This window comes from Arachis hypogaea, chromosome 13 (genome assembly GCF_003086295.3).
Source record: "Arachis hypogaea cultivar Tifrunner chromosome 13, arahy.Tifrunner.gnm2.J5K5, whole genome shotgun sequence".
Taxonomy (NCBI): Eukaryota; Viridiplantae; Streptophyta; class Magnoliopsida; order Fabales; family Fabaceae; genus Arachis; species Arachis hypogaea.
The window spans coordinates 5,813,914-5,839,418 of record NC_092048.1 but is presented as its reverse complement, the minus strand read 5'-3'; the positions used below and the strand labels follow the sequence as shown (position 1 = coordinate 5,839,418).

Here is a 25,505-nt window from a genome sequence, read left to right as displayed (position 1 = left end):
AATTAAATTTTAATTTAAAATTTAATATTAATTAATGTATAAAATTATATTAGAATTTTTAATTTTAATAAGCACAAATTATTTTTAAAAGGCTCTACCTTAGGTATTTTAAAAAGGGAGCCACTCAAATAAAGACACCTAAAACGTCTTTTTTTAAAGATGTTTTTCAGTAATTAAAATTTAATATATATAATCGATTAAATCATGTTATTTTTGTCAAAATTAGGTTAGACAACTTGATTTAACCGAAAAAATAGAGAATCAAATCTTGAACTGGTCTAAATTAATATTATTTTTTTATAAAAAATTACTACAATATCCTTATTATAGAGAATGATTAAAATACTCTTATTATAATATATATATATATATATATATATATATATATATATATATATATTAATTTTAAATCTTAACCCTACGATAGAAAAATAAAGGACTAAAATTTAGGATTCTTAAAATTAATATATATAATAGAAGTATTTTAGTTATTTTCTATAATAGGGTATTGTAGACATTTTTTATAAAAAATAATATTAATTTAGACTAGTTCAATATTTGATTCACCATTTTTCGGTCAGATCAATTTGTCTAGCCTAATTTTGACAAAAATAACACGATTTAATCAATTATATGTGTTAAATTTTAATTATTAAAAAATATTTTTATAAAAATATATTTTCAACATCTTTATTTAAGTGACTCTCTTTTAAAAAATGTTCATATCTTTTACTTATTTTTCTTTTATTTATCAAATACAAAATCAGAAGTTTATATTTTTGAAAAATAAAAATATCTTTTTAAAAAATTTTACTAAATCAAATCTAAGTACCTAGGGAAAAAAGTTATTACCAAATTAATTAGTTATTTAAAGTTTAAATTTTGTTATAATTAAGAGATTCTTCTTATATTATTTTTATTATAACTTGTAGAATCATTAGAATACGATTATACAAACCTGTGTATAAACTCTCATACATGCATATACAACCCTTGTTCCTCATCAATATTATCTGTATGAATCCGAAATCTCTCTTTTTATTTGGTACTCACAGAAAGAACAAAAAGGGAAGCAATCATTGATTGTAATGAAGAATATTTGTAGATATCACATGAATCATATAATCACATGCATGCACGCATTACTTTTAGGATGGAACAACATTTACCTTTTAAATATAAAATTTATCCTTCGTCGTTGATGTGCCTGAGCCATTAAGGAGACAAATTAAAAATTTCCCACTTTATTAAAGATATCAATAAAGCGTTTTCCTTTTTCTTAATTTATATTTTTTATTTGTTATGGCGCGCCACACTTAGAATGACACTTAACACTAATCAGTATTAACCAGCCCTACATGCTCCACTGCTAGCCTTAAAGATGGATTAGCTGATAAACTAAATACAACATTAACTTTATTCTCTAGCTAGGAATCCTTTTTAATTTCGTAATTAATTGATGGCCCATCTTATAATTTTAGGTTCGGGGAAAAGCTTATCCTAATGATAATCATCAAGGTTAAATTATATAACTTACAAAATACATACCAGAGATGAATCAATAATATATTGGTTAAATTACACGATTGGTCCTACATTTTCAGTAAAATTGTAAATTGATCCCTACACTTTAAAAGTTTATAATTGGGTCCCTAAAGAGAATTAAAATTTGTAATTTAGTCCCTATCGTTCAAAAAGTTTTTGATTTAACAGAATATTCTCTATTTTAACAGAATATTTTAAGAATATTCTGTTAAATCAATACTTTTTGACTGGCGGAGACTAAATTACAAATTTTAATTCTTTTTAGGGACTCAATTATAAACTTTTAAAGTGTAAGGACTAATTGTGTAATTTAACCTACTATATATAAAGGTTAAATGTTACAAGTACAACTCAAGAACAAAAATCATGCATGTGGTGAGTGGAGAGGAATCAAACGAGAAAATATAAAATGAGATGACATTATATCCAATTTAAAATCTCAGAACAATAAATTAATGGGTCTCTCATTTTATAAACTCCTCACTCTTCTTTGTTTTCTTTGATGTGCGACTAATTTCATACATTCTTCACACTTGCAACATTAAGATAAAGAATATAACAATGCAAAAACAAACAATAGAGATATCTTTCTCTATTTTTACTATCTTTTAATTTCAAAGAAATGACTAATATAATAATATTGAAACAAAATTAAACATTTTAAAAGATCAAGTATGAAATTAAATTACCGTATGAGATATCTTTAGGGTTGAGTGCATGCGGACGATGACTGTAGCTGGATACATGTGTGTTGCATGTGGAGTGATATTGATATATGTATGGAAAAGAAAAGTTATGTTATGTTGTATCACATCTTTGTTTTGTTAAGTTGACAGGGTTTGCGGTTGTGACTGATTGACGTTACACTGTTCTGAATGGATTACCAACAAGCAATGCAATCCATCATCCCCTTCTCTTTGATTTCTTAAATTGCCATGATTATTATTTTTACCATGTTTTCAACAACTGGATCATATCATCCAAACAAGGGGGACAAGAAGGAACGTGGAGTCCCGAATTTGTTGGATGAGATTATTTCTATATATGCAATTCAAACTCTGCTATGTATTTATCACCCACTTTTAAAATTGAAATGACATTTCAAGCTGCTACATCTCTTTCTCTCTCTCTCAAATTTACTTCACCTGGCCTACACCAACATTCAATCTTCAACAATTATATTATTCTATTTATTTTTCTCCCTTCTACATACCGCCTTTTAATTTGAATATGGAAGCAAAGAAAATGTTGGACTCGCGTATGGGGAGGAGGGGTGCTTCACCTCATTGTGGGATCAGAAAAAGCAGAACTCGGACCCTACGAGTTGTATCCCTCAAAACGTAAAAAAAATTACCCAGAACAAGAAAAACGGAAGATTCGAATTCCACATTTCAGATTTCAAATTCCATCAGCTGCAAATTGGACCATGCGATTTGTGAAGCAAAATTTCATGATCAAAGAACTCGCATAGTTCGAGTTGTTCTCCCTTTGACTCAGAAAAAATTGTCCCACATTTTTGTCTTGTACGCCATAACTCCATATCTGGACAGATCACACCCAAGTCTTCCATATCCATAAATTTGAGCCTCTATATACACTTAGTTCATTTTCTTGAGATAGAATGTAAATGTAAATATAAATATACAAAAGAATGTATTTACAATTATGGGAAAAATATATAAAGACTTTAATTTTTATATATTATTTGTCTGAATAAAAATAATTAATCGTATATTATTATTACATTAATAAAAAATTAATTTTTAAGTCTATTATTTAAAATATCAATTAAATACATACATCTAATTGAATGATAATTTTATGAAATGATGAAATTTTTTATATTGTATGTATTGAAATTAAATTTATATATAAAATAATCTATCTCAAAACTTTTTTCTTTTTCTTTTCTTTTTATAGTTTTTGTCCTCTCAAAAAACGATGAAGACATAAGCAAACACATTCAATATTGGTGTCTTTCTTCTATATCAAACGCCAGCTATAAATAATAGAGAAAAACAAATCACCTTAGGGTAAAAAAATTAGTACAAAATTATTTCTAAATGTTAAAATTAAAGCGTAGTACAGTGTTGGGGATCAGAGATTGGTGCCTTATGTTTTGAATGTGGTGATTGTATTAACGTTTTCAAGTGAAATCAATAATTAAAAATCAATAGATAATTTGACTGATTCTGAATTATTAATTATTAATTTTACGTAAAAAAAAAAAAAGTGGGTTTTCATCTTGTATTAATTTCCATGTATGTTTTTCCCCTTTAAGAATAGTAATAGCAGTACATGAAAATTAAAGATGTTCTCTTCAGATCCTAATCATTTTTCACAGAAATCATTATAACATAGTATTATTTGACGGTCCTTCATGCTGATGGTCCATCAAAAGTAGTTGAAAATATATAGCAGCATCATAAGACTCATAAAGCTGATCATGGCTGGTTCTATTATGATATACTAGTACGTGATTATTAGTTTTGTTTTTTTCTTTCTTAAATAATAGTGACTTTATTAAGAATTAATTCTTTTTAACTAACAATAAGATAATAAAATTAAATAGTTAGAATTTTAATTATTATTAAAAAATAAATATTAAAATATAAAAAATACATTAAAAATGAATTAAACTATATATATATTTATATTCTAATGTATATTATATTCTGATTACTATTAGCATGTTGTATCTATAGCATTGTTATTCACCATAAAGACTATACATAATTGTTGTAAATGACTCTTGTCGCATAATTATATATAAATCAGACAATCAGTTACCATTTTATTTTGAATAAATTAACTTTTATTATGATAAAAAAAAAAAGTTATGCGATGAAAATCATGTTAAATAGCAAGTAGAGGGATTTGACCCATATATACCGGATAAAACAAAATGTGAAAATTTATAAGAGGAGAAATTCATAATTCTCTAAGATATTAAGTTGAATATGACATACTTTTATTTTGTATTATTTCATTTGATTATTTTTTTAAAAATATTTAAAAATTCTAATAAATCGGCTAATTATACTAATTTATAAAAATTAATATTAAAATTTGAAGATATATTTTTAGTGAAAATGTCTATAATATTACTCACTTCGAGTTAAAATAAGTATTATTTTTACTTTTGAATTTATTGAAAAATTAATGTATGGAAATTGTCTAAATCATTGATTTTTTAATGAACTAAAAAAAAGTGAAAGCCACACTTATTTTGAAAGAGTGAGTATTATTTATTTAATTGATGATGGTGAATTGGTGATCCCTAAAAATCTTTCCCTGCCTTTTTTAGAAAAATGTTAATTCCTTAGGCATGATATGACCACTGAAATTAAAATCCTGATCACACATTGAATCTAGAAAGTTAAAAAAATTACTTGGTCTACATACATATGCAATAACAGGAAACATACATAATTAAGGTAGCTAATAATAATAACAGAGTGCTAATTAAGCTAGAAATTAAAATATATATGAGAAAGCATAGCATGCATGTAAATTATACTAGGAGTAGTCACCAAAAAAAAAATTATACTAGGAGTGGAATGAATCATTTTCTTCAACTTCAGAGGTAGCTCCATTATCATCTTGATCAACACAAAGATGGTCATTAATTGCATAAGATTTGTGTCCATTTCCAAATGCCTTGATATGATCCTTAAGGGATCTCTTGTGCTTAAAATCAGAGCCACAAGAGCAATACCATCGCTTCCCACAATTCTTCTCATGAGTCCTCCAATCACCTCTCACAGCAAATGCCTTGGAACACTTCCTACAAGTGAAGGGTTTAAGTCCATGCTTTCTCTTGTAATGAGTTTGAAGGGTTCTGAAATCTTTGAGTGGTTTTGCTCTAGGGTGATCTATGTTGTTCTTGCATCCTGGTGCACAGCAATAACATGGCAGTTTCAACATTGCTGTTGGTTGTGTTCCCCTTAGAGATTCTGGACCCTTTCTATATTGAGATCCATGCCCCCACATATGCATCTACACATACACATTGTTTTCCTTTCATGCATTAGCTACCAATATATATACATAGGGTAATGTTAGGGAGACAAAAAATACAGCCAGAACTTGCCTTATTTAGCATTCATTAATTGTCGCAACAATTAATAAATGCTAAATAAGGCAAGTTATGACTGTTTTTAGCTAATTTTCTTTGGTTACCAAACATTTCCGATATGCATAACCAAAATTTCAATTGTATAGATGTAATTAATAAATGAGTTTAATTTTGATGTATTAATAATACAATGTAACAAATTTTATATCATCATTTAATTAGATTAATATATTTAAATAATTTTTTATTAAATAATAAATTTAAAAATTAATATATAATTACACTTTTGATATGAAAAATTAAAATGAAGAATTTATTAAAAAAATCTAATTACCTGATGTGCCAATTGAAAAAATATTGAATTGTATGCCAATTAAATTTTGTATGGATCGGTACATTGTTATTTTATTTTAACTTATTACCACAAGCCCTAGTATGATATATATAGCACTATGCAAATAAGTTACCAATGAATGGGTGCAATGGTAAATGGTAATAATGAGTTGGATGTAATAATTAGGTGAAAAGGGAAGCATGGAAGGAACCACACGCATAGAGGACTGAATTTTTGGTACTATTTATATCATCCAATGAACCTCCTTGTGAAAATTGCATTAGGTCTTTGTTGTATGATGTAGGTTAATTAACTTTAACTGTTAAGATTTTGAATAATTATTTTATTAATTACAATAACATTATTTATAGCAGGACGCGCCTCCTTCATCAACACAGGGCCATGTTTAGGATTAAAGAAGCTAATTAGGTACAACATGGGTCATTTGCTACTAAAGAAAGAGAATATTACAGCTACTTGTATTCATTTTTGTGAAACTTAATTAATTAATTCATGTTGCTGGGTTTAATTAATATATACATATATATATTCCTTGTTGATGAATTTTGTAACCTCAACACAGCAAAAGGAGTGTGGTAGAACAGTAGTTTAATTATAGGCCCAGATAAAAGTGAAAAAAGGCAGTCTAAAAATTAGGTAAAGTAGAAACCCTAATTATAAGTAGAGTTCCTTAGAGAAATTAATTAAAGTGAAGTTTTAAGGAAAAGAATTGAAGTAATTAGTGAGTACCTGCATGTTATTGTATCTGTTGAAGGTTTTGAAGCAAAGGGGGCATGCGAACTGTGTAGGACCGATGAGGATCTGAGTAGGTGTTGGGATCCAATACTGTCCTCTGTTAATTCCATTTGACATAACATATTCAGAAGCAACAGTGATCTTTTCTTCTTCTTCTTCTTCTTCTTCTTGTACTACTAGCGTGCTTTGAAGCCCTAAGTGTAGAGGCACCTTATTATTGTTATTGTTGTCAACTTCCATGGCACAAAATGAAGATTGAAGATCTAGTTGTTGTTGTTGATGTGTTGTTGTAGGGCTTAGGTGAAGGAAGGGAAGGGGTTGTGTGATTGGTGGAGGATGAAAGTAATTGAAGGAATTGGTAGAAGGAGAAGAAGATGGAGAAGGAGAAGGAGAATAATTGAGATCCAAGAGAAGGAGGTTGTTAGTGTTATAGTCATTATTGGAGTTGCTGTAGGTTGAATCTGCCATGACCATTGAGATAGAGAGAGTAGAAATAAAAGAAGGATATATATGACTATCACTGTCATCCATGATCAGGTACAAATAGTTGTAGCAACCTTATTATAGCACTACTCTACACACATAGAGTCCGCTATACGTGAAATTGATAGTTGAGAGCCGTTAGATAATTTGATTGATTTGACTAAATTTTTATTTAATGGCTCTCAACTATCAATTTCACGTGAAGTCGACTGCACATAAATTTTCACCTTAATAAATATTATTATTTTAAATTAATATTTAATCAATAATAATTTATACTTATATTTATTAATGTCAATATAATTTATATATATAAATAAATAAAATTTATTTATTAAAAATAATTTAATATCTATACTGATCTAATTATGATTAAAATGAATAAAAGAACACTGATAATCCCAAAAGTTTCTCCTTAAAAGAAAACCAACTAGCATAAGAAAATAGGGAATAAGGCACGTCACCCACAAAGAATTAAACTAGAAAATTAGAAATTTTAAATATATTGACTTATAGAATCAAACTATAAATTTTTAATAATAAATAAAAAATTATCAATTATTGTTCATCAATTAAAAGTTAGTTCTTTACATTTATTTACATAATAATTATGGTCTTTTATTATTTATTTTCTGGTAACAAATCTCTATATATTTCGATTTTTTAAGGGGAAAAAATATCATTAGATTAGATGTTTATAAATTGTTGTATGTATACATTGTCGGTATATAGTGTGTTATAATTGTTGTAATAATAATAATAAACTAAAGTTTAACTAGTATATGGTTATTTTATGAAGAGAGTTTAAAATATCCATGTAGTTATAATATTTAACGAATAAATTTATGATTTTAAATATTTGGACATAATGATTAGAATTTCAAACGATAATTATTGATCTTTAAGTTTATTTGATGCTTTTATAATATAATGATTAAATTAAATATTCATTATATTCTACGCCTATTATGTTTCATAATAATAAATATGTATGTATATATTCTGCTATCTAGAAATTAAAAGAGGTGCTGAATAATATGTTCACCGACTTAACCAACATATAGGAGAGAAAATAGAGAAGGCACAGTCACTTATCGAAATTGAAGTCTTGAAGACTATTTGCCGTGTCGTTATTACCTAAACATTCCTATTCCATTCAGTCATTTACTTCAACTAGAAACTACTACCTTGTATTGGATACAAAACAGTGGGTTATAATTGTACGTATTCCACCTAGCTAGTTTAGTTTCACTATTTCATAATAGTTCTTTTTAATTTATATAAAAACAATATATTTTATAGAAAAGCATTAATAATATGTAGTATAAATATGCCGAAGTTACATTGGTATAGTTCCGTCTAATTATTATTATACATAAAAGAAGCTGAAAATAGTTTATTTGTTCTTTTTGCATTGCTCTCTTGTTTTTGTTTTGTCGTGGCTCCACCATGGGGGGACTTTTCTGAATAGAAATTTTTGTATTATTAGTTGTTATTATTATTATTGAATTATCTACTTTTTCAATTTAATTACCTTCTTCCACCAGAAAACCAGCCATGCAACCTAACACATTGGAACTGATGTTATTGTGTGATTTTGCTTCTTTGATGTGTAACTCGTTTAGATAGAGAAAAACTCTTTTTTCCTTAAAAAAAATTAACAGGTACATATATATTAAATTTAAGGTTTAATTACTCGGTTGGTCTCTATAGTTTCGTGAAATTTTTAATTAGGTTTCTATACTTTTTTTTTTAATTGGGTTCCTGCACCAACTTTTTTTTTTCAATTAAGTCCCTCTTAGTAGTAATTGGCTTAATTTTATAGGGACCTAACTAAAAAAAAGAATTGGTACAGTGACCTAAATAAAAGGAAAAAAAATGTAAGGACCCAATTAAAAAAAAAAATTGGTGTAAGGACTCAATTAAAAAAAAAAATATAAGGACCTGATTGAAAATTTTGCGAAACTATAAAGACCAGTAGAGTAATTAAACATAAATTTAACTATTAAAATAAATAAGTTATTATGTATTTGTGTATAAATGCATATATTATTTAATTTATTTTTAATGTATATTTTATATTCTAATATGTAATTTATATTAATAATTAATTTTAATGATTAATTTTAGTATACTAATAATATTTTTGAAAAAAAATATATCTTTTGACAATTAAAAATACCGAATATAAATATATTTACAAAAAATACTCTGATATTTATGTCAATATTAATTTATCTGTTAAAGATAAATTTAAATAGAATAAAAAACATATATTTTTTTAATGTTGAGATATTTCTTTTATAAGTAATGAATGATAGCAAATTATAGAATAAATGTCCATAATGAATTAATAATTCTATGGTTACTAACTTATAACATTAAAACAATATAGTTTTTTGTTCAGATCAGAAAGAACTATTAAGAATTGAACAAATAGAAAGAGAAAAAAAAACACATGTATTATTATTTTAAAACAATAATGACTAACTAGCAATACAATATAATATAATATAATATAATAATAAGGCAAATAGTAATAGTAGTAGTTAATAAGTTAATAGTAGTAGTATTTCCGAGGGGAACATGCACAATGTGAATGTTTGACATGTTGGATTATTGTGATTTTCCGTTCCTAGGGAAACAGATAAAATTAGATAGATAGTTAGGTGGAATGTTAAAGCGGCAATTTTTCTTTGGCTTGCACGCTTTGGTCGGCTTGGCTTCCTCAAGGGACACAGATTCTGTCGGTGTCTCCCAAAATGCTCACTAATTTTCTTCACTTCTAATAACATTACATGCAAATCAAAAACACCCTTCACTCATTCCATCTTCTACTATCTACTATCCATGCATCTTCCATCTTCCTTTTTCTCACACTATCTATAGTGATACGAGCTAGTTTTGTTCACCGAACACTTTGGAATTTGGAGTTTTGAAACCAATCACATGCCCAAGTTGAAATTATTTTCCAATTAGTATCTTTTCTTTTCTTTTTTTTTCTCCCTAAAGATTCTTTTACCTTAACATTAAGGCTAAAGCATTAATTCAAGTTGGTACGTATTCGTCAATAGTTATTGTTAGTTTGACTTAATTCTAAGTTGATTTATCTCATATATATTCTCATGTTATGTATGTACCATAATCTTGCCCTCCATACTTTAAATGGCATGCATGCATGTAATTTTTCTTTTCTTTCATGGATTATTTCTTTCTTTTACAAATAATAACATAATCCAATTTGAGCTATTTTTCTTCCATGTGGAGCCAAGAAAAATATCATAATTGTATAAAATATTCACTTAATTTGTTTGTTGTCCTTTTTTTTTCTTATGATATCTATCATTTCGGCAGATCAAGTACTAATTTGCTGTGAATATAAGGGTTATTTAAAGGTTTGTCGCTAACCAATTGGTTGTAATATACACAAGACGGACTTTAAATCTCTGAACCTTATTTAAGCGGACAAGTAAGCTAATAACTCAACTAACCAAAGTTACTTCAACTATTTTTTTTAGTTGAACCAACTATTTTTTTAATTTATTTTTACTCTTGATGGGCTAGATCAAAAAGCAAGGTAGGCTTTAAGCCCAAAAATAGATAAGACCCATTTTCCTGCTTCAATATTTTTGTCATTAATCAATGTCCGAACCCAAACCGAAAGGTCTATTTGTAGACCAAAAATCGGCTCTATATGGAACAAAAAAGGTTCTCTATTCAGTATTTAGTATTTACCAACAGTGTATGTATATAATAGTAATAATACCACTATTCTTGGGGCATGTATGCGATTAGTAATTTTTGTCACTATTTTCTGGTTGCTAAGAACTCTGCCCCGTGAAGAGGCATTTCAATTCTTATTCCACTTGTATATGAACAATTTGTTTGTTTTATGTGCTTGCTTTACTGCTTACATGCTAATCTGATTAGAAGCATGAAGATGAGTGCATGATTCTTAACTAAGTGATGTTTAGTTAGCAAGTATATCTTATCCGTGAAAATCAGAGCTTCTGTAGTTGCATTATGTATGGTATACATATTTTTTGTTAGACCATTTTAATCAAAGGCACTGGTTAGTTTAATATAGTTAGTAGATTGAATGTACTGATGTTTGGCATAATCTGTATATATATGTGGTGATTTGTGTCGATCACTAAGTTAGTATTTTCATATATAATATAATGTTAAATAAGAATCTTATTCATTGTTCTTGATGCAGGCAAAACTTGTACTTGATAAAACTTGTTTGAAATTGTTAGTATTTTCATATATCTTAGGCAAATAATGTCTTTGTTGAATAAGATGAAAGAATTACAAGTAAGGCTTTCTTTAGATACCTAATTCGACATTTTTTTTTACCAAAGATAGGAGATTTGAACCCGCAACCTCTTAATTGAGTATAGAGAGACTATGCCATTTGAGTTATAACTCATTGGCACCTAATTCGACATTTGAATACAGAGAACTGTGTAAAATAAATTTCCGTTACCATATTAGTGAATAATAGTACTTAGTGGGTGAAGAACAAAATTTAACCAGATTCATTAAACAAATGGTTGAAATTACGATCCTTAACACATCTTTGGTTATATAATCACACCAATAAAGTCACCAATGATGGAAAATTTTACTATATACACATAATTTCCATAGATCAAATAGTTGACACATATTGGTTACAATATGATCCATGAGAACATGTGTGATTGTAGCCGTAGAAGCAGCTGACATAGTTCTTGCGAAGAGCAGCTTGGAAGTAGATATGGTTACAGCCATGGATCTTTCTAGAAAGACCATGTTGCGCACATGGCTAAATTACATTTAGGCCCTTGGTGCAACCCTTTTATCTTCCATAGTTCCATGGCTTGCTTGCTAGTGCTCACTTAGTGCGGTTTTTTCATCTCTTCTGTGCAGGTTTATAAGAAACACTTTGATGTATAATTGTATATTCTACTTGATTGATTTCATGTTAAAGCTAGCATTAGTCTTAAATAATCTTAATGGGCCATTTCTTTTTTAACTTTCTTGAAGCTGCATCTTTTAATTTTGGATTAGCTAATAGATGTCATTTTGATCTTTATTTTTGCTGTAATTATTGGATACCAAATAGGTGGGGTCCCTTCTTTATCCTCAACACTTTATTTTTGAAATAACAAAGATTACTTGTTCATAAAACCAACTCATATTCTTTACATACATACCTTGCCTTAACTAGAGTAAGTAGTTGATTATCATTCATTGTGTTGTTTTGTATTCTTGTCTTGGCATGATTGTTAAATTACAATTACAATGATATAGGTGATAATTAATATGGCATTGGAATATATAACCCCTGGTTGATAATTATTTTACTTGTTAGTGTAAATATTAAGCATCTATGCCAGTCTTATTATATAAAATTTTTCATTCGAAACATGTTACATTATGTAATTTTAAATTCAAGCGTGATCTTATGAAACCTAACCACGATTCTCAACAGTTTATTTTAGCTCTCTTGTCTTGACCTACCCGAATGTTAATCTTAACACCACCATGTTCCAAATTGTTATCCATGGAATAATAACAAGTTATATATATTTTCCTTAAACAGAAAGAGAGCAGAAGCAGAGGATGATGATTGATGTGGGTTCATGTAAACTATGTAAGGTCGTTTTCTCTAAAATGTTGTATGGCATGTGACATAAAATAAAATGTGCAATGTAAAAAAAAAAAAAAAAAAAGAACAAAATGAGACCCTTCACCTTTGTGAACAAGGAGTGAATCTCTTTTATTCATGACCAGCCGAATAACAAAGAAAGAAAGGGGGTACCGTAGCTTATTATTATGATGATTATAATTATTAATTATGAATGATACTTTTATAGTGGCTTCACTTCACTTGCACGCCAGGGTTTTGGATCATTCGCTTCTCAATTATGTTATCCCTGATTCCCCTCCTCACATGCCTGACAGCCTTTTCCTTTTGTTCCTTCTCGCAGGTCTCTCATTACTTATTTTTGCTACAAATTAATTGAAGTCTAACAATATAAATTACTCTTAATTTAGAACAAGATTGTTGTTCTACTTGGAGGAAAGTAGAGGAGAATTTTGTTGGTTGGTTCCTAACAAAAGCAGAGTGGTTTGGTTTTGGTCACCTCTATGCAACTAAATATAACAGTAGAAATCACCTATTTCCAAACTCAGCCCAACAACTAGACTTGTCCCTTGCAATAATAATATTACTACTAAAGTATATTTGATTATTATTATACATAAATAATACGCGACATAGAAATCATAATATTCTACGTACCTATTGTGGAGATTTAAAAAAAAAAAATCAAAGGGGGAAAAAAGAGAGGACACATCTTCCAATTTCCTTTCCCCTTTTTAATAACAAAAATATGTAAAGAATGATTAAAATGATTCAATGTTCTGATAGTATTGTACTTAACTAATTATGATATTAAATTTAAATGCTTCCTGAGTCCTGACAATATATATTGAAATTATTACTAAATAAAATAAATTAAATGAATAGAATCCTTCATTCATCCAATAATGGGAGCCACTCAAAAAACGTCTTTTATTTTAATATTTTTTAATAATTAAAATTTAATACGTATAATCGAAAATCGTATTATTTTTAAGTAAATTAGATAAGACAAATTGATTTAGTCGAAATATCAATAAATCAAATATTAAATCGATCTAAATTAATATTTTTTTTATAAAAGATGACTATAATAATATTTATTATAAAAAATGATTAAAATACTTTTATTATATATATATATATATATATTAATTTTAAAAATTCTAAATTCTAATCTAATAACAGAAAAAAAAAGATTAAAATTTAGGATTATCAAAATTTATAATAATAATAATAAAAAGAGTATTTTAGTCATTTTTTATAATAAAAATATTATAATTATTTTTATAAAAAAATATTAATTTAAACCAATTTAAAATATAATTTATCAATTTTTGGTCAAATTAATTTATCTGATCTAATTTTAATAAAAATAATATAATTTAATTAATTATATATATTAAATTTTAATTATTAAAAAATATTTTTAAAAAAATATTTTAAACGTGGCGCCCTCCAATAATATCACATTATTTTGGCAACCCAAATGGAGAGAATATTTCTATCCTTTAATTAATTTTTTTTACAACATATTTAATAAAAAAAAATCCGCAAGGGGTTGGAAAACAGGTGCGATGCAGGTGATCACTGTCTATCTAACGGAGTTGGCGTGTTGCTGAAACCAGCACCACTGTGTGCGTAAAGCAGCACACCACAAGAGAGAGAGAGAGAGAGAGAGAGAGAGAGAGAGAGAGTTACAAAACGAGTGTGTGACGAAGCCATTTCACCATTTTCACTTCTCTCACCAAGCAACGAAACCGAGATCAAGGTATCTAACATTTTCATTATCCTCTCTCTCTCTCTCTCTCTCTCTCTCTCTCTCGCTGCTTCTTCAATCTCATTCCATTGTTTATTTCGTTACCTTTTCACGCGATTATCGTTCTTGATCTTACACTGTTTTCTCGTTATTGATCCGTAAAGGAGCATTGCATTTTCAGCTTCTGTTGCAATCGACGCAGCTGCCGGATTTCTCTGCCTCGATTCCCGCATTTGCGTCGCGTTTAGCAGGTGGCTCCACTCTCTTAGCTCTTTTTGCCGTGTTTAGTTTCAGCCGAATTAATGACAGCGGATTTGAAGTTTGTTTAGGAGATATAATCTCGTTGTTTTGCTTGCATTTTCTACTGGATCAGATGCCACAACAATTTCCTTTTCAGTGTTTCTGTGTGTGTATTTTCAATTCTTCATTGATGAATCTTCGTGCCTTCCCGAGAGATCTCGGTATATTATTATTTAAGAAAAAAAATATGATCCTACGCTGCATTTTTTTTTTTAAGAATCCAATTAGCGAAAGATTGTATTCAACTTGCATTTAATATATATATATATATATATATATATATATATATATATATATATTAAAGCATGATTTTGGTTTTGGTGGAGTTTTGTCAGCTTCATTTGTACTAATGCGCTTTTTTTTCACTTAGTTTTTTGAGCTGTTTGATTAGGAATGCAGATTTTAGAAAAAAGTGATGTGAGCAAAACTAGTGAAATTAACATTGGAGGAATGGCTTTCTGACAATTGTCTTCTTATACATGCTGAATATATCTATATGACTTTTTTTGGGTGCAGGTTAACAATTTAGGAGTAGCTGTCTCATGTTAGTTATCTTCAAGTTTTATTGATGAATCTGTGAATATTAAATTTGTGTATGTAATTTAATTAATTAATTTGTTAATATTAATGCAAATTTTGTTGTGTTCTACTGTTTCTGCACCTCATTGTCTTTGCTATGCTTAATGTTAATTGCTGGGGATTCATTCCGCAGACTAGTTGTGTTGTCTGGCTGAAAGGATCCAAAATGAGTTGGAATCCACACATGGAAATCCACCATTACAATAACATCAGCTATCCCTATAGTACAGCAGGAAGCTTTATTGAATATTTCGAAGGTCTCACATATGAACATGTCAATTTCATCTTTTCTGGTGCATCACATGCTCAGGTGCCTGCAAAGATTTCTGTTCTATTTAGCATTTTATATCTTTGTTTTGGTGGAAATTGCTGCACATTTCTTGTTTCCATTATATAGATCTGCTGGAAATACCCTGCTCTGTTTCACATTTTGTCTGCAAATTATTTTGATATCCTTTTGGTATTACTGGAAAACTATTAGAAAGATCCATAATACTCGAGTTGAATTAAAATGGTATTCCATTTATATTCCAGGAGAGTTCATACCCTTCAACTACAAGCTTTTATAAGTTTGGACTTTCTGAACCTGACAGCACTTCATACTATCGTTATAATCATGGTTATGATGTAAATCATCATCATGAACCACTGGTTGACGAATATAGGAGGCCTTTGGAAAACTCAACGACTGTCAATGAGCATACTGCAGCTGTACATACAGAATGGGGAGAAGGGGTAAACAATACCACACGAGACAATTCTATCGAGTGTATGTTCCTGAGTTTCATTTGAAGATAATTTTCATATGATAATTGCTCAAATTTAAAAATTCATTTCCAAGTTGTATGAAACAGATAGATTTGGATCCTCTGCCTATGCTTTGTTTAGCTGATAAAAGAGATTGAAATCAGTTAAATGAGTAATCCCACTTTTGTAATCCATCTGGTGGTTTTCTAAAGTTTTTTTTGTCTCTTCTGTTCCAGGTCCACGAAGACATCATAGTAATTCCAATGATTATCAGGTATTTGCCTTCAAAAGTCCTGATTTATTTAGTGTTAACTCCTGTGATTGTGTTAGAAATTTCTGCAGTTACCTTTAGCTTTCCATCTCTGAGAAGCACAATAAAAGATATCTAAGCAGTTTTGCCATGTTTTACAGGTTGTTTGGCAAGACAGTATTGATCCTGACAACATGACCTACGAGGTTGGATTGAGATTCTCATATTATGATCTTTATTGGCTTAATTTACTTCTTAAAACACAGCTACTATATCTCTGGTTTTCTTAGGGTTAATGTTCTTGATACGTATAATAGTTAATCTTGCAATTATTTTATTAGGAGGTTTGTTAACATTGTTATTTCTGTGGCTTTGTTGTTGTAAGCTTAGCTACTCCATAAAATAGTTTGGATAAATCATTACATAATATTCTTACAGCATATTGTATGTTTCACCTGAATTACATTTGAAATGTTGACTCCAGTTAGAAAACTGTGTCGATAACAACTAAAGTAAAGGAACATTAATTTAGAAAATGATATTAACAGGGACTAAGTTTTGTCCTCCCAAATGGGTCACTAATATGGATCAAATGATTCCAGTGTCCTATCATGAATCATGTTTCCATTTAAGCCATATTTGAAAAATTTCTCAAGTGCAAATGTGGCTTTGTTTTCCCCCCATTTCCCTGCCTTGAGATCATATTATTTATTACAGGAACTACTCGAATTAGGTGAAGCTGTTGGAACCCAAAGCCGTGGTCTTACCCAAGAGCAGATTTCGATGCTTCCAGTTTCAAAGTACAAGTGTGGGTTCTTCTCAAGGAAGAAGTCGAGGGATGAGAGGTAATATTGGTGTTTTTAGAGTTTCAAAGCAATTGCTGCTGTTATTATCCATTTATGTCTAACTGTCAAATATTTGTTTCAGCTTTATATTTTTAACTTACTCCTGTTCTTCGGTTATTAACTTCTTTTTAACAATTCAACTTCCCTCTGGGGTAAATCGATCTTCAGCGATTTTAGATTGCTGCCGTTAAGCTTATTCTTTGGATTAATATTAATCACATATGCCTTTTTCTTTGCCAAACTACTAATTTCTATAGTTATATATATTATGGGGTAAAAAGGGACAAGGTACATATCCTCACTGGAAGTGGAAATTTATATTATTCCACGAACTTATAGATTCTTGTGATCTTAAAAATACTAAGGTCATTGAGAACAAATTTACTATGGATCATAGTCCTAAAATCTAATACATCCTGTATCATAATCTGTGAATGAGAACAAGATGCTTACTCAAATGAGTAGTCAGCTCCTTTTAACTGATAGTGACTATTATCTGCTAATTTGTTGATCTAACACATTGTCCGGTTTAGGTGTGTGATTTGCCAGATGGAGTATAAAAGAGGGGACAAGCGGATCACTTTGCCTTGTAAACATCTCTATCATGCTAGTTGCGGGACCAGATGGCTTAGCATCAATAAGGCAAGATACTCATCATGAACTTGATACTTTTAGTTCATGTTCTGGTGACAAACACTGTATTTGGCATCTACTGAAATTCATATGATTTTAAACTCTGTTTTTCTTCTGCATGTTTTTTCAGGCTTGTCCTATATGTTACAGGGAAGTGTTTTAGCCAACAGAAATAACCTCGGACAAATTTGTAGAAGTAACCTGCATATGATTCTATTCTCCTTTAGTCTGGGGTCTTTCATAGAAATACATTTATTTGTTTCCTTTTTTCCTTAGTGAGACGAACCATTACTTGGTTTAGGGAAAAAAAAAATGCAAAGATAGCTTTGGCGTGGGTCATAATCCCAAAGTTTTATAAAATATTATGGGACGATTGACAATTTGACATGCATCGTGTTGTATTGGATAACCTGGATTTTATGGTTTGTTTTTGTATAACTTTTTAGTGTGCTTATATTTCACGTACTTATTGTCAACTGCTTCTGATTAAGTGTGTTTGTGTTGGAGGGATCGGTACATCACTTGAAATTGCATGATGTATCCCGTATCCACCAATTTTATGACGTTATTTAAACTTCTATCGATCAGGGTAGTTACATCATTGGACAAAGAAGTGATTAACTTTCCAGCGCTTTAATCAGTCTTTATCATAGTACAATCATAATAGAGGTAAAAGCTACATTGTTTTGTACTGGCATCAAGCATTTGCATTTGGAGTTTTGGACAGACTTAAATCTTGTACAGATTGTTGGATGACATAGTCGAAGTTGTTTGCTCTAGATAGAGATGCTTGTATTGTATCGCTGATTTAAAAAAAACATACGAAGTAACTAATGTTTCACGCTGGCACTTTAGTTGTTATTTGATAATAATCAGAGTTAATTTCTAATTTATAGGATCAAAGGCTGTGACTCTGGTTTTTTCATTCCTGCTGGTGTTGGTCTGATTTGCAATTATGTATTAATGGGACTCACAAGTGTATGTATAGATGGACGTTATACTGTTCAGGGTCATTACATTACACTCTGCATATAAACAGGGAAAAATCTCATCCCAGCTTCATCAAGTAGACCAAAATATAGTAATATCACAGCGGGAATGAGGTTAATGACTCAGATCTTATAGCTGAAAAGACAACTTGTGAACGTGGAAACTCGTTTTCATATGAAATTAGAAAGTCGAAAACTGTTAAATGACAATTTAATTAAATTTCTCAAAAGAGGAAGTATAGAAAGCTAATAGAATAGTTATACAATGTGTACAATGGAGGTTTAGAGATGTCCGATTCAATATTAGAGATATAACTATTAATGTTACCTTTTTCCATCAGTTTAAACTTTTGGGATGAGTGATTTTATGATATAGTATCAGAGCTCTAGATCCGAAAAGTCAAGAGTATTATTATTCCTAGTACCCGGATGGTTATTCTGGATAGTATGAGTGATGTTCATTTTTTAACTCTTGGGCCAAACAAAGAACCCATTGTACAAATATTCCATTGGTTTCCTAACAAGACTCTTTGTCAAATCATCTAACAATTTTTTGACTATCAATTTTACATGAAACAATTGTATTTGAGTTTTTCTACGACTACTATATTAATTACCATGCATGTTCTATATCTAGATTCCTATTAGCTAACTAATGATAAACTATACAAGAGAACAGAATTACAAGTAAACCCAAATTAGAAATTAGAAATTAGAAATAATAATAATAATAATAATAACCTAATTTGGGATACTTGCATATATATTTTTTACTTACAAAAGCTTACAATTTCCCACATACTCGTCTATCTTAGATAAACCAAGTCACAGGGTGGAAGTGATAAAAGGAAACATTGAGTAAACTAAAATTATAATAACGGAAAAACCGTTATTAATAGGGAATGAATCCTCGCAATTATTAAAAAAAAATTAAAAGTTTAAAACTGTGATTTTTAATTTTTTATTATTTTTGCCTCACTTATAAAATAAAACGTAAGAAATCTCTCAGTCATTAAAAAAAATTGAGAGAATCCATTTCATATTAATATAGCTATTTACAGCGACAGACCAATTATTATAGAAACCTTTGCCCATCGTACTAAAGGAAATCTTATAGATTCAACAGATTATTCTCGACTTACGGTGAAGAATCTCGTAAAATTCTCACTTCAATTGCTTTAGTGCTTCAACAAGCTCATGTAACTCCTTGGAGGAGCTTCCACCGTCATCGACAGCCTTAATAGCTTCCTCTCTCAATGCTTTTGACCTTTCCTTTTGGATGCTATCCGCACCCATGGACTGATGTATGACCCGACCCAGATCATCCGGGTCTAACAGAGAATCTGCCCCATCAGATACCATCGCAGCAACTCCCATAACCTCCACCAACCACCATGCATTAACAAATTGGTCAGCCTCCATTGGCCATCCCAATAAAGCAACCCCAGCTGCTACCGCCTCCAACACTGAATTCCACCCACAATGGCTCAGGAACCCACCCACAGCTCGATGACCCAAAATGCTCACTTGTGGAGCCCATCCCCTCACAAGTAGGCCCCGACCCAAAACCCGATCCTCAAACCCATCCGGCACTGACCCGTACCCTTTCTCCATGTGCTCTGCTGTGGTTGCCTCCTTCACCACCCAAACGAATCGGGTCCCTGACCTTTCCAACCCGGCCGCCAAGGCCTCCATGAGCTCCTTCCTCAACAGCTTTTGACTCCCAAAGCACACATACAAAACCGATCCATCTTCCTCACACCCATCAAGCCACTCCAAAACATTACCGGATCCGGCATTCGGGCTCCGATCGACACGATTAAACCCGCCACCAACTCCAATCAAACACAAGGGGCCCACCCCAAAAACCCGCGAATGTCCCATTATTTTGCTCACGTGCTCCAAATATGGACCCTCCAGCGCACGTGACGTGTTGAATACGTAACCCCAACTTTTGGTCGTGTTAGCGACAATGCTCTCCCTCACGAACTCCGATTCCGACTCCGATTCTTTATAGAGTCGTAGAAGCGACGGAAGGTGCTCGTTCCTAAACGACGGGGCTCCGAGCAGGTCAGGGAACTCCACCACCGGACGGGATCTGAGTGCCGGCGCCTCCGGCCAGGTGCTGTGGAAGATGATGGCCAAGAGAGCGGAGCAGGACTGAAAGGCGATTCTCTTGATACCGAGTTGGTCAGCGAGTTGGTGAGTCCAGCCAAGGAAGAAATCGGAGATAAGAGCCACAGGGGGGTTAGTGTGGGTCCTACACCACTCAATGATTGGAGTTTGGAGTTTAGAGAGGGCGTTGATGAAGGGGTAGTTTCCAGTGTTACCAACATCGCGGACGTGTTCTACACGCGCCGGAAGGGTAGGGTGAGAAGGGAAAGGGAGTGTGAGTGTACGGATAGTTGTTGGGTGGGTTGTTAAGAGGGGTTTGAGAATTGGGAGGTTGTTTGGTGTGATTATTATGGTTATGGTTAGACCTCTTAGAGCTAAATTGTGGGTGAGGTCTAGGAGTGCTAGGATGTGGCCTTGAGCTGGGTATGGGAACACCAGGATGTGAGTGTTGTTACTGTTGACGGAAGAACAAGACATGTCTTCTTTTTTTCCTTTTTTTTTTTATTGCTTTGTGGTGTGTAAAGAATTGAATTAAGGTTTGTTCTAAAGATGAGATGAGGAATGAAGTTTATTATAATAATAACTAATAAGCAGTGATTGGGCTGTATAGGATTGGAAGCTTATTACCTGTTCCATCGTACGATTCTGGAACTTTTTTATTCTTAATCATTCAGATTTAGTATAAAAAATGTTAACGGTTAAGATTGAGGTAGAAAATATACTGTAGATATGCAAGTTGGATGGTTTATAGATGATCTTCAACTGGTATTTCTCTTGTCTAATTTATCTTTAGTGAAATTAACACTTAATCATGAATATAATAAATTGGAACGTAGAGCTATGGGTGGTAAAGGTTTCTCCAGATTGGTGAAGGATATGTGCAATAGATTTCATTCTAATTTTCTTTGTTTACTTGAAACACATATCTTCGGGGCTAAAGCGGAGAAGGTGGCTCAAAAATTTAGTTTCCTGAACTGGCATCTAGTGGAAGGACTTGGCTTCTCAGGCGGGATCTGGCTTCTGTAGAATGGCAGGCTCTAGGATGTTAATGTTATTGAGTCCCATAGGCAATTTATTTATCTTAGAGTTTTTTTTTGTAATGAACAATACTGGTATCTGACGGTAGTCTATGGTTCACTTCATATTGGACCAAGATTCGAATTGTGGGAAAATCTGCAAAGATTAGGGAATCTGGTGCATGGTGATTGGTGTGTGGGGGGTAACTTCAATTGTGTTCTCTCAATGGCTGATACAGGGGTACCTCAAATCTCTCTAGGGATCATGCTCGCTTCTCAAATTGTCTCTTTGAATGTGGTCTCCAAGACATTGGCTTCCAAGGACAACCGTTTACTTGGCAGAGAGGTAGTATTCGAAGGAGATTAGACAGGTACGTTGCGACCCCTTCTTGGGTTCAAAGATTCAATCATGCGGTAGTAAAGCATCTTCCGAAACTGAAATCTGATCATGCGACGTTATTACTTGATTTGAGATATGCAAATAAGCCTGGCTCCTCTACTCGTCCATTTCGGTTTATTGTGGCATGGATGACTCACAACGATTTTAGTAACTTGCTAAGGAGTAGTTGGGATGTTGATCACCGCTGGAGGTAAATATCTCTACTTTCATGGAGGCTGCTAAAACTTGGAATCGAGAAATGTTTGGTGATCTAGTTAAAAGGAAAAATTGGCTACTGGCGAGATTAAATGGTATATCTGCTCATCTCAGTTTCATGCCGAATCCTTTTCTTGATAATCTTCAAACACAATTGTGGAAGGAATTGGAAACTTTGCTTATTCAGAAAGAAGTCTACTGGAAGCAATGTTCTAGGTGCAAGTGGATCAATTATGGTGATAAGAATACTGCTTACTTCCATAGCACAGCATCTGCCAAGAGGAGAAGAAACAGAGTATCTATGATTAAAAATGCAGAAGGACAATGGATCGATGATGTGCAACAAATTCAAAATATTGGAGCACAACACTTTCTATCTTTGTATTCTGATGATGGGAATTGTGAGAAACTAAATGCTCCAGGCCTTTTTCCGACTTTATCATATGAGGAGCAAAACCAGTTAGGAAGAATGGTGACTGTTGAAGAAATCCAATCTTCTATGTTCTCTATGGGAGCCTGGAAGGCGCCGGGGCCTGACAGCCTGCCTCCGATGTTTCATCAGAGCAACTGGAAATCTGTAAAAAATTCAGTGGTAAATTGGGTTTTCCGGGTTTTCAATAATCATGAAGAAATTAAAGTGGCGAATAGCACTTATATCTCGCTTATCCCAAAGATTGACGCTCCAGAAATTTTTAGCCACTTTTGGCCTATTGGGCTTTGTAATGTTTCGTATAAGCTCATTACAAAGATTATCTCTCATCGGTTGAAAGAGATCATGCCCAAATTAATTGGCCCCTCCCAGTCAAGTTTTGTTCCTGACAGGCAGAGTGCAGACAATATTATTATAGCCCAAGAGGCCATCCATTCCATGAGGATCAAGAAAGGTGCTTGCGGTTATATTGCTATTAAGATAGATTTGGAAAAAGCTTATGATCTTTTGAACTGAAAATTTATCAGGGATACTTTAGTAGAAGCTAGACTGCCAGAGAATTTAGTTAACCTGATCTCTCATTGCTATTCATCTGTGGAGATGAAAGTCCTGTGGAATGGTATCTCATCTAATTCTTTCACTCCTTCTAGAGGTATTCGACAGGGTGATCCTATGTTTCCGTATCTCTTTGTTTTATGTATAGAAAGACTGTCTCAGATTATCTCCTTTGCTGTTAATCAGAATTTTTGGGAGCCGATGGTATTAAATAGAGGTGGGCCGAAACTCTCCCATATATGTTTTGCTGACGATATTGTTCTATTCTGGAAAGCTTCCATGGAGCAGGTTGAGGTTGTACGGGACATTCTGGATTTGTTTTGTAAATGTTCTGGTCAAAAGGTAAATTATGCTAAATACTGTGTTTACTTCTCTGAGAATATGTGCTTCGCTAGGAAAAAAGAACTGAGTAATGCTTTGGGAATGAGGCTAACAAACAATATGGGTAAGTACCTTGGAGTCCCTCTCCTTCATGGTCGTTCCAAGAAGGAGGACTTTCAGTTCATATTAGATAGAATGGCTAATAGACTTAGTTCGTGGAAGGCTAAAAATCTTTCTCTTGCGGGTAGAGTTACTCTCACCCAATCAGCACTGGCGTCTATTCCTTCCTATGTCATGCAGACCATGAAACTTCCTCTAAGTATTTGTGATAGCATTGATAAAATTTGCAGGAATTTTTTATGGGAAAATGTTAGCTTGGGGAGGAAACCTCACCTCATGAGTTGGGAGAAAATTTGCCTTCCCAAAAGCCAAGGCAGTTTGGGCCTCAGACTGACTAGAGTGTTGAATAATGCGAATCTTATGAAGTTGGCCTGGAAGCTAATCCATAATAAGGATGCGCTATGGGTAAAGATAGTCCGCAGCAAGTATGGATGTGGAGATGACTCCCTGCCACTTGTCACAAAACATCTATCTTCATCTAATGCTTGGAAAGGTATCTTTCATGTTTGGAAGAAGTTTGCCGATAATCTTGTTTGGAGTCTTGGGTCCGGTGAAAATGTTAACTTCTGGACTGATCATTGGATGCCAGGGGTACACCACCTGATTGATTTTGCTCAGCCCGAGGTGTTTTCTGATATGTTGGAGGAATGGGTGTGTGACTATGTATCAAACTAGAGGTGGGATCTCAATCAAATTGCAGTAGTCCTAGGCGACGATTGAATTCCCGTTTTTAGGTCGACGAAAACACCTGAACCAGAGATGGGAGAAGATATTCTAGCCTGGCTGTTGACATCAGACGGTGCGTTTTCTATCAAGTCAGCTTACTCTCTCTACCTAAGCCCCTCAGATAACTCTAAAGCTAAGCTGTTTTCGAAAATCTGGAAGCTTGAAGCTCCCCAAAGGCTGCGTATTTTTTGCTGGCTTGTTGCTAATGAGGTGCTATTAACAAATGAGATTATAGTCAAAAGAAATATGGCGCAGGATGGATCTTGTGTTATTTGTGGTGAGGCTACCGAATCGATACTCCATGTAATCCGAGACTGCAGAGTTGCGAGACAAACATGGATGAGCATTGATGCCAAATTGAGATTTGGTAATTTTTTCAACACCCCCTCCTCCCTTGGTTGTTGGAGAATTTATCATCCCAATCCCTCTTCAAAGGGGTTCACTGACCCCTCCTTTTTGTGTGCACAATAAATGCACTCTGGCTTCGTCGAAATAAGGTGATCTTTGATAGCGATGAGGCCGTAGCAGAGAATAGCATTCAGTTTTTGGCCTTCCACTTAGCGAAGGACTACTCTTTGGCACAGCTCGAGCTTGTTCAGAGCAGGAAGAAGGTTTGCAATTTCATTGAAAGACAGATCAAATGAAAGCCACCAGATCACCCGTTTATTAAGCTCAACTCGGATGGCTCTGTGTTAGA

At 32.1% G+C, this 25,505-nt stretch overlaps 3 protein-coding genes across 6 annotated transcripts; 1 reads left to right on the top strand and 2 right to left on the bottom strand.

The window, feature by feature from the left end:
• Window positions 1–5,092: 5,092 nt before the first annotated feature.
• Window positions 5,093–7,230, bottom strand: LOC112736745 (zinc finger protein WIP2). Its single transcript, XM_029291312.2, has 2 exons — window positions 6,708–7,230; window positions 5,093–5,544 (listed from the first exon to the last, which is right to left on the bottom strand). The coding sequence occupies exons 1-2, from the start codon at window positions 7,185–7,187 to the stop codon at window positions 5,095–5,097; spliced, it is 930 nt and encodes a 309-aa protein (XP_029147145.1). The 5' UTR covers window positions 7,188–7,230; the 3' UTR covers window positions 5,093–5,094.
• Window positions 7,231–14,391: 7,161 nt separating this feature from the next.
• On the top strand, window positions 14,392–18,417 carry LOC112736744 (E3 ubiquitin-protein ligase BIG BROTHER). Of its 4 annotated transcripts, none has more exons than XM_025786323.3 (10): window positions 14,455–14,599; window positions 14,752–14,838; window positions 15,404–15,480; window positions 15,600–15,776; window positions 16,001–16,235; window positions 16,450–16,487; window positions 16,625–16,669; window positions 17,181–17,308; window positions 17,842–17,950; window positions 18,072–18,417. In XM_025786323.3, the coding sequence occupies exons 4-10, from the start codon at window positions 15,633–15,635 to the stop codon at window positions 18,102–18,104; spliced, it is 732 nt and encodes a 243-aa protein (XP_025642108.1). In that variant the 5' UTR covers window positions 14,455–14,599; window positions 14,752–14,838; window positions 15,404–15,480; window positions 15,600–15,632; the 3' UTR covers window positions 18,105–18,417. The 4 variants fall into 4 exon arrangements, with proteins under 4 accessions (XP_025642107.1, XP_025642109.1, XP_025642108.1 ...); XM_025786325.3 differs by having other exon boundaries at window positions 14,468–14,599; window positions 14,769–14,838; XM_025786322.3 differs by lacking the exon at window positions 15,404–15,480 and having other exon boundaries at window positions 14,392–14,599.
• Window positions 18,418–19,942: 1,525 nt separating this feature from the next.
• LOC112736743 (UDP-glycosyltransferase 89A2) lies at window positions 19,943–21,757 on the bottom strand. Its single transcript, XM_025786321.2, has one exon. The coding sequence runs from the start codon at window positions 21,520–21,522 to the stop codon at window positions 20,095–20,097; it is 1,428 nt and encodes a 475-aa protein (XP_025642106.1). The 5' UTR covers window positions 21,523–21,757; the 3' UTR covers window positions 19,943–20,094.
• Window positions 21,758–25,505: the final 3,748 nt, after the last annotated feature.

Bases quoted from the DNA above. Each gene is read 5' to 3' on its own strand.
- LOC112736745 (XM_029291312.2), bottom strand. From the start codon at position 7,187: ATGGTCATGGCAGATTCAACCTACAGCAACTCCAATAATGACTATAAC. The intron at 5,545-6,707 runs GTACTCACTAAT...GTGTATGTGTAG, and splicing joins ACAGATACAATAACATGCAG to ATGCATATGTGGGGGCATGG.
- LOC112736744 (XM_025786322.3), top strand. From the start codon at position 15,633: ATGAGTTGGAATCCACACATGGAAATCCACCATTACAATAACATCAGC. The intron at 16,236-16,449 runs GTATGTTCCTGA...CTTCTGTTCCAG, and splicing joins ACGAGACAATTCTATCGAGT to GTCCACGAAGACATCATAGT. The intron at 16,670-17,180 runs GTTGGATTGAGA...TATTTATTACAG, and splicing joins CTGACAACATGACCTACGAG to GAACTACTCGAATTAGGTGA.
- LOC112736743 (XM_025786321.2), bottom strand. From the start codon at position 21,522: ATGTCTTGTTCTTCCGTCAACAGTAACAACACTCACATCCTGGTGTTC.